Source organism: Macaca thibetana, chromosome 7, assembly GCF_024542745.1.
Source record: "Macaca thibetana thibetana isolate TM-01 chromosome 7, ASM2454274v1, whole genome shotgun sequence".
Taxonomy (NCBI): Eukaryota; Metazoa; Chordata; class Mammalia; order Primates; family Cercopithecidae; genus Macaca; species Macaca thibetana.
In genome coordinates this window covers 38,263,464-38,273,065 of record NC_065584.1, presented here as the reverse complement: position 1 = coordinate 38,273,065, position 9,602 = coordinate 38,263,464, and the positions used below count along the sequence as shown (strand labels likewise).

The 9,602-nt window shown below is 37.9% G+C and overlaps 1 protein-coding gene across 18 annotated transcripts in view; it reads right to left on the bottom strand.

The window, feature by feature from the left end:
- Positions 1 to 1,640: 1,640 nt before the first annotated feature.
- Positions 1,641 to 9,602, bottom strand: part of ERH (ERH mRNA splicing and mitosis factor) — an 892,055-nt gene continuing 884,093 nt past the window's right edge. For all 18 annotated transcript variants that reach the window (XM_050797416.1, XM_050797421.1, XM_050797427.1 and 15 more), the window contains 2 exons: positions 8,562 to 8,682; positions 1,641 to 2,154 (listed from right to left, as the gene is read on the bottom strand). In XM_050797416.1, coding sequence (XP_050653373.1) covers positions 2,052 to 2,154; positions 8,562 to 8,682 — 224 coding nt within the window. In that variant the 3' untranslated portion in view covers positions 1,641 to 2,051. The remainder of the gene's footprint in view (positions 2,155 to 8,561; positions 8,683 to 9,602) is intronic.

The following is a 9,602-nucleotide window of genomic DNA, read 5'->3' as shown; positions in this document are numbered from 1 at the left end:
ACAGAAACTTTCATTGCACATGTCACCTTCACAAAAAGGCTACTTTAGGCTCTTTCTTTGTATATTTTGGGACATAGACAAATGTATATTTCTCTGTATTTATTTCAGTTCTATTCTTCCTTAAGCTTTTAATGATTCCAAACACTGCTCCCCTTCTTTTAGTTCTCATCACCCAACCTCTAGGACCCAGATACTTTCTCACATTCTTTCTCATTTTCCTCGAAGCCCAACACCAGAAATGGTACTACATCTGAGAATCAAGGGATCTCATTCCCTTCAGATCTGCTCCAGAGAATTAAAAAAATAAAAAATAAAAATAAAAATAAATGAAGCCAAAGATCCTCTATTTGTTAAAGAAATCAAACTATTTTAGCACAACAGGCCAAATGAGAAACAGGACAATCAGATTACTTTTGGAGCTATTTCTTTTTCTGTGAGATTATTTTATTTATTTGTTTTGAGACAGAGTCTCTTTCTGTCACCCAGGCTGGAGTGCAGTGGTACGATCTCGGCTCACTCACTGCAACCTCTGCCTCCCTGGTTCAAGGGATTCTCCTGCTCAGCCTCCTAAGTAGCTGGGACAGTAGAAGCATGAGCCATCATGCCCGGCTAATTTTCGTATTTTTAGTGGAGACAGGGTTTCACCATGCTGGTCCAGCTCATCTCAAACTCCTGACTTCAAGTGATCTGCCCACCTCAACCTCCCAAAGTGCTGGGATTACAGGCGTGAGCCACTACGCCCAGCCTATTTTAGCTTTAAAATTTGGTTGGTTTCACAGTGAAACATTAACTACAACTACACTTAATTTTGTCAGGCACCCTAAAATTGTAATAATCTCTTGGTACAGTGTTAACATTTCATTAACCAGGTTATTCTATAGAAAAACTGAGCACACATGAGTATGTTCTAGGTAAAATTTTGTCTTGCATAAAACAAGAAAATAGTTAAGGCCCTAATGTGCAAGTAGAGGCAGGAACACAGGGATATTAGACCAATCATGAGCCTTCCAAAAAACTTTCAATCTTATGCTGTGTCAAGATATCACTGGCTGTTGGTAAAGTGACAATGGCAGAATCAGAGAGTGCTCATGTACTTGCTGATTGAAAGTACACGATTGACATGATTGAAGTACACTCCAGCCTGGGTATGGAGTGAGACTGTCTCAAAAAAAACAACAACAAAAAAAGAGACAAGACTATCTTATACTTTTTTGTGGTTTTTCCCTTGCCCTTACAGCTTCTCTACAGTAGTGGGTAACTAGTATCCAACTAAAGGCTCTGAAAAGGGCACAAAGACCTCCTAGAAAGAATACTTGATTTGATTAACACTAAGAAGTTCATCTGTCTGCTGCTGCTGCAGACAAGCTATATCACCAGAAAGTCATTTATAATGTTTGCATCAATAGTAGGTACAAACCTTGGAGCTATAATTAAGATTCATTTAATTATGCTGGAAAAGTGAGGTAAAAGTATATTAGCTTCACATAAATCACAGCAAAATGTGTTGCACACTACTTAAACTTTCTTCAAATTCTTTGTGTAGCGGCTATTGGTTTTTACACTTACAATGAAAAAATGCTTTGCAAGAAAATTCAATGTTCAAAGACAAAAAAAAAAAAAAAAAGCACTCAGGGAGAAAATATAACTAAAGGACATTTATTTATTTTTACCAAGACTTTATCTTGAGGACATGGCTAAACTGCATTTCCACCCCCCACCCCATCTTGAAGAAGGGTTAGTACATGAATGTTATAAAGTAGATATGAACAGTTGAAGGACTGGAACCAACATTAACTGACGAAGAACAACTTTCATCTAAATCATCATAAAAATGTTTAAGTAAAAAAAAAAAAGAAAAGAAAAGAAAAAAAGAGGGGGTAACGGGGGTTTCCGATTGAACAAGATCCTCACATTTCATCCAATACAGTCAATCTTGGCTAGAGTATAACAAAGTGGAAACAGGATTACTATGATACAAAACTTCCACTACAGCACGCTGTACACACCTGTGTTCCAAGCCCACCCCAACCCCCCCCATGCTTCCAACACAATTATTTCCCAGCCTGTTGGGCCTGCCGACGAAGGAGCACGTAGATCTTCTCTTTAATCCAGTCTTTGTTATAAGGCTGGTATGTCTGGGTATCAGCTCGGTAACTGAGGAGAGAAAAAGAATAAGCAAAGTCACAGTGGTCAATCACTGTCAGGTGTTTAAATCCCCAAATTATAACTGCCCAATGATGGCACAGATGTGCACATTTCCAAAACTGAACTTAATGAAAAGCTGAAAGAGCTACTTCCACAGCCGTTGAATTTTAAGTGACATGAACTTCGTATCACCTAGTACAATCTTACAGTGGAAAAAGAAAATATGACTTAGAACTTTTAAGCTAAACGCCCAATATGTAACATACCTACTTCTTCACAGAGTATGACCAGAAACCATGTGTTCTGTCTCCTACATAGTTTCTATTTTTATGGTTCCTTTAGTGATTAAAAAACAACAACAACAAAATTGGCCAGGCGCAGTGGCTCATGCCTGTAATCCCAGCACTTTGGGAGGCCAAGGCAGCTGGATCACTTGAGGTCAGGAGCTCAAGATCCGCCTGGCCAACATGGTAAAACCTTGCCTCTACTAAAGTACAAAAATTAGCTGGGCATGGTGGCACGCATCTGTAGTCCTGGCTACTCGGGAGGCTGAGGCAAGAGAATTGCTTCAACCAGTGGAGGTTGCAGTGAGCCGAGATCGTGCCATGGCACTCCCACGAGTGAGACTCCATTTCAAAAAAACAAAAACAAAAACAAACAAAAAAACAAAGAAACAAAAAACACTAGAACAAACTTTAGATTCGCAAAGTTTATTCTGAGTTAACTAAAAAAACCTTTAAAAAACATGTACTGGCAACAAAGATTTCTTGCTGATTTCCCTCCCCCTGTAAAGTATTAAGGAAATCTTAAACCTATATTTTAGGATTTGCTTTTTAAAATAAATAATGCTAGAGGCCTATGGAGAAGAATTATCAGGAGACATAGTAAGCTCCAAAATATCTCTAATCAGAAGGGTAAGGAGTACACAGACTAGCATTAGCAGTAAAACTCCAATGAGACTGTGAGTAGTATCTAGTAAGATGTCACAGAGTACTGGGGTTGCTTTAAATTCTTACCTGAATTAACTCATTCTTACAACCCTGTGAGTAGGTACAATTATCCCTGCTCCCCGCCCACCTCCTTTTTTTTGAGACAGAGTCTCATTCTGTCACTCAGTCTGGAGTGCAGTGGTACCATCTTGGCTCACTGCAACCTCTGCCACCTGGGTTTTCATGATTCTCCTGCCTCAGCCTCCTGAGTAGGTAAGACTATAGGCGTGTGCCACCACGTCCGGCTAATTTTTTGTATTTTTAGTAGAGACGAGGTTTCACTATGTTGGCCAGGCTGGTCTTGAACTCCTGACCTCAAGTGATCCAGCCGCCTCGGCCTCCCAAAGTGCTGGGATTACAGACGTGAGCCACTGCACCTGGCCCCCTTTTTCATAAATGAGAAACCAAGGCTTTAAAAGTGAAGCAACTTATTCGCTAGGTAATGCTGGACTGGAGGTAGATTTTAAATACTCCTGACTCCAGAGTCCTCACTGTTAATCACTAAGTTAGAAACCTAAACTACAATTTTTGACAAAGGAAATAAATTCCAAAGTAGGAATGCTTTATACAATTAACATCATATTCTTCCTCTGAACAGTATGGTCACAATCTGGTTTATTAAAAATGTACAAGATTCCCATTTTTAAAAATGCTTAACCAAATTAAAAAATTATAAAATGTAATTTTTTCTGAAAACTCTGTCCATGCTTCCTAATTAAATAAGCTCTAAGCTAGTCTACTGCAAAATGTGGCAGAAGAGACTATAACGTTTATATTAACACTGGAAAAGAACTTAAAAAGGAATAAAATTTCTCACAATTATCATATCTGGGTGGGACAAGCTTTGTTTATACCATTCCCCCCCAACAAAAATCACTCTGGTTTGTGAACATTTAGGAATCCATCAACTTGCATGCAATTTTCCAACTCATCAAATAGTAGGCTGGGTGCCAGCGGCTCATGCCTGTAATCCCAGCACTTTGGGAGGCCAAAGCCGGCGGGTCACTATGTCAAGAGGTCAAGACCATCCTGGCCAACATTGTGAAACCCCGTCTCTACTAAAAAAAAATACAAAAATTAGCTGGGCATGGTGGCGTGCACCTGTAGTCCCAGCTATTCGGGAGGCTGGCAGGACAATCGCTTGAACCCAGGAGGCGGGGGTTGCAGTGAGCCGACATGGCACCACTGCACTCCAGCCTGGGCGACAGTGCGAGACTCTATCTCCAAAAAAAAAAAAAAAAAAAAAAAAAAAAAAGTAATAATGCCTTCTTTATGGAAAGCTGTGTGGTTGATGGCTGTTAACCGGTACTGGAAAATGAGACAATTAAATGTTACATACTTTAATAAAATGCCTAGTCATTGGCACAGATGAATCTTTTAACCTATTGTTATGGTCAATGAATGTAAGTTTATATAAGAAGAGAGGCTGTGGGTCTGGGCAGTGAAATCAGCAGCGTCTTCAGTGATACCAACTTCTCTTACTGATCAGGAATACCTCTCGTCATTACAATAACTGACGGTGAAAATGTCCTTTGTCTCTAAGCAAACAAGAAAATACTGCATCATCAAAAGGATATTATTTTCATCTTACAAAAAGCTTTTTTAAAAAACATACAGATCAGAAAACTGAAAAACTTTGACTCTGACTTTAAGTATACGAAATACAAATTTTCCATGCCTACATTTTATTATTAATACATGGTCAGTTTGCTCTGGGTTTAGCCATGTTACAAAGTAGATTCTTATTTATTCCATTTCCACACAAACTGTTAAAAAAAAATTACTTAAAAAAAGTCCTATGTCACTGCCATGTCAATTTAATAGAAGCAATGAGCACACAACCATCTACAAACCAAAAATGGACCCAGTCTCTGGTCTGAGGAGTAACGGCCCAAATCTTAGTCCTTGATGAAACAGAGGAGAGGACATGCTGTTACAGGATGTGCTGTGGCAGTGGGTGACCTCTTTGGAAACAATACCTGATTTCTTCTGAACATTCAAATAACAAAAAGGACATAACCAAAGTCACCTGGGAAAAGTAGTTTTAAGTCCTAAATTTGATTCTGAAAGTTTTTCAGAGGCCAAAAAGTTTTCAACATTAGAAACAAACAAATAGTTACAGGTTTTCAAGCTATGATAATTTATGGTTTTTAACAGTCTCTCTGAAACTATTAAAAGTCATAAATTATCATTAACCTCTCTTCTATATTTCTGGAACAACTGTAGGTGGGAAGAATTATCTAGGTAATAAAGCTTCCCCCCTATTTTGCTTTAATATAGCAAATACTGTATTAAAAATCAGTTTAGTATGCTAGATATGGTTTCTAGTTTACATTTTAAAGTCCATACAGCCAGGCACAGTTGCTCATGCCTGTAATCTCACCCCTTGGGGAGGCTGAGGGAGCAGGATCACTTGAGCCCAGGAGTTTGAGACCAGCCTGGGTAACATAGCAAGACCCTGTCTCTAAATTTTTCTTTTTATAAAGTCTAGTACAAAGTTAGAAAAGTTATGTTCTGTCATTAATGACATACTTTTACGTTATTAACATGTTACTTATAACTGTTTTACTCTGTTCAATTTTCATATTGTTGAAAAAACCTGAACGCCTTTTAAATCTCACTTGAAATTTATAATTTATCTCACTTGTAGAAATTAAAATTCATATCATTCTACTCCTGGCAAATTTAAAAAACATGCTTGTAATTAAAAATAAAACTCTATCCTGACTTCTTCGATCTAGTTGAAAAGGGAGTTGCGGCATGTCTAATAATGTGTGCTCAGCAAGCACTTGATCCTCACAAGGAGTCTTGTGAACTAGATTTGTCTCAATTTCACAAATGAGCAAACTGAAGTTTAGCAATACCAAGTGGCCTTGTCAAAGGAAGCTAGCAAATGGTGGAGACAGGATTCAAACCCAGCTATGTCTAATTCTCCACTCCAGCTAGCTCTTAACCACAGCCTCCCAAGACGAGTAAAACATGATCCTTCATTTCAAGTTTACTTCCCACTTACTGGGAGTAAGTACGACATCCCAAAAGCATCAGGATTAGATCGTGAATGTTTCAGTAAGGTTCTTTTATAAAATCATAAAGACAACCATTAATTTTTAATCAATGCAGAATATAGCTCTGTAATACAAATAAGGGAAATAGAAAATTATCAATAATTTTAGAAAGCTATGCCTCAAACAACATCATGAATGACGTGCATTTATATAATCAATATTTACTCAGCCCTAATTATGTACCAGAGATGCAGCAGTGAACACAAACAAAGCAACTTGTTCTTAAATTCTATAAATTAATATACACATTATTGGTAATTTCATATCCAGTGGATGATTCTGTCAACACCTAGGCCTCCCAATTCCATGAACTCTTTTCCTCTAATGATCTCATCTCCTACCATCTGTTGGCCAGATCCCTAGACCCTGTCATTACTAACAACTTCAATTTCCTAATTTCAAGCATGTCATTCTCTGACCACCACTTCCTAACACTCTAATGTGAGCAATCCTTGATCCAGTGGGACCTACAATTAACTTATCTACCTGTTTCCAGCACCTCCTCCTACACACCCAATTAAAGCTCATGGTCATTCAATCCTTGCTGTTATCCTCATATATGCCCTCAACCTTTAGCAACATCTTTACTCTCTACCTACTCCTCACCTGTAACCATCCAGGTGAAAGAGACTAGGATAAAATCCCATGATCACAATGACTGATTTCACTTTAAATCATTATCAGATAGGTACATTGGAGGACACTTAATACATCCCTGAATTAACTGCAGTTCCCTACTTCTTTCACCTTCCTAGCTTATTTCTTACTTTTCCACAAACCTGTAACACCTGTTTCAAATGGTGTCCTTGCTCCCTATCTTTCCGAGATAACTGAAGCATAGAGAAGATAATTCCCCCCAGCTCCCAAATTTGCCTGTCCTCCCTTTTTCATGAATGAACTGTCCAAGAACCAATCTGAGCTATCAGTTTCTCCTTCTCTAGTAGATCATCCCATCAGCCTACAAACTTACCATTACTTTTTCCACCTTAAAAAAACCAATTTCCTTCTCCAGCTACAACCCCATTTTTCTGTTCTTTCAAGCAAAATTCTTTGGGAAAAAAAAAAAAAAAAAAGCAAGCCTGTAATAGCCACCTATAAATCCTCTCTTTTCATTCCCTTCCATACACTGAAATCTGTAAGCATTTTTACTCCTGGCACTATACCACAACTGTTTTGGAAGCCATCAAATACTTCCACAGTGTGAAATCCAGAGGTCAATTAAATTCTCAGTCCTTACTTATCTGACCTATTGATGATACGATACACTTCTGCACTGGCTTCCAGGATATCATTGCTCCCTACCCTCCAATCTCCTAAGACTCTCTCCTTCACTCATTCCTCTGCAGCCTCAAAGTCTTCCTTAATGACTTCAAACATGCCAGGCACCCGTACTTCAGGACTTCTACACAAGCTGTCCACCATCCCCTCTGTCTGGTATGTTTTTCCTATGGATGTCTGGATGGCTTAAAGTACCATGCAACATTCATTTGAATGTTTTGAGTGACCAAAGTGAAATGGCTACAACTGGAACACAATGAAGAAGTACACAAAACAAAACTCAAACATTCCAAGGAAATGCATGTTTTGGAACTTTTGGGGAGACAGCATGGTGCAGCCACATTCCAGGACTGGCTCCAGTGGTGATCCAGGAAGTGCCTATGAGTAAGACTTGTATATTTCTCATCACTGCTTTTTCAACTTCTAGCACAGCACTTGGCATGTAATAAGTATTCAAGTATCTGATGATTGAGTATTGTATCATAAGGTGCTAGTTAAATGAGCTGTATTTACCCTCAATTTCTGTTCATTAATGTAAAAAAGATTAGGTAAGTCTATAGTAATACTTTATGCTACTTGTTAGCAGTTGTCAGAAGCAGATTATCAATACAAGCTATAACAAATATGTTAAAAAAATCTCATTATTACATACCAAAAAATATATATTTACACAGGGTAAGATTGAAATTAAATTCAATTTCAGCCCTACACATATTTAAGTTTTTGAAATGTCATGAAAAAAAGATAATCTTAGTTTTAATCCCAAACCAATGGCTTTAGGACAAAGACTGTAAAGGAAAAAAAATATTAGGTATAAGGAACAAAGAACAGGGACATGGAACGTCTTAATTAGGAGCCTTACTGGATACTAACTATATCAATTAGCAAAGTTCTTTTTTTCTGTGCCTTTGGCTTTATGTTGCCAATCTCTTATTTCTGTAAGAGAAATATTAATTACTATACCCTATGCAAATGCAAAGATCAGTGTCAGGCACATAGTTAGCTCCCAATATCATAAATCACCTCAAAGAGACAGAAAAACAATAGAAAATACAAGATAACAGACATGTTGGCCAATACTTACACCAGGCAGCTGAGGTCTGCCAGATCATCGATGAAATCAAACAACTGACTGATGTCATATGTGATAGAGGGACTGTTGGGATTCATTCTTTTCAGATGTTCTTCATACATTTTACAAACACCTAAGAAAGGATAGGAAAAAAAGCAAAATCTTAAAATCGTATACACTTCTAGATATGAGCAGTGCTATATGTTGATATCATATTTACTTTAATAAAGTTGGGCTGGGGAAAAGATGATCGATTGATGGCTTTTGATTATTGCCACTAGCAAATACTTTTTTATTTTATAAATTCACCAGGTCAGGTGCAGCGGCCTCGCAGTTTAAGACCAGCCTGCCTGGGCAACACAGGGAGACCTCATCTCTACAAAAATTAAAAAATTAGCCAGGCCTGATGGCATGTGCCTGTGGTCCCAGCTACTTGGGAAACTGAGGTGGGAGAATCACTTGGCTGCAGTGAGCCATGATTGCATCACTGCACTCCAGTCTGGGCAGCCGAGAAATTCACCACAATGTTGGTGTAACTATTTTGTGTCTTAATAATAAAATGATTACTTCAAACCATTGGAGCTAAGGGACTTTCAAGACTTGCCATCTGATGGCTCAAACAAATATCACTGTGGGTCTTAACAGGTTTTTCAGTAATTCTTCCTAAAGCCACAGAGCAAAAAAATAAAAAATCCAAAAAAAAAAAAAAATTAAAAATTAAAAATTGGCAACAAGGAAAGAGATTATCCTAACGTGTATTTAAGATCCTGGACTATGGATTCACACAGACTTGAGTTCCAGCTCTGCCCTTGTCAAACCGAGGACAAACAACTCCATTCCCTGAACCACATCTGTCAAACAGAGTTAAGAGTGCCTCTTCATAGAATTGTCAGTTTATTTGAAATAATACATATAAAGCATTAGCACATGAATAAGGATGTAAGTACTGAAATATAATAAAAAAGATAATAAGCAAAATCATTAATAGCAAGCCCACATCACTAATTATAATTAGCTACCGAATACATTATCTATTTAGTTTTTAATCAATGA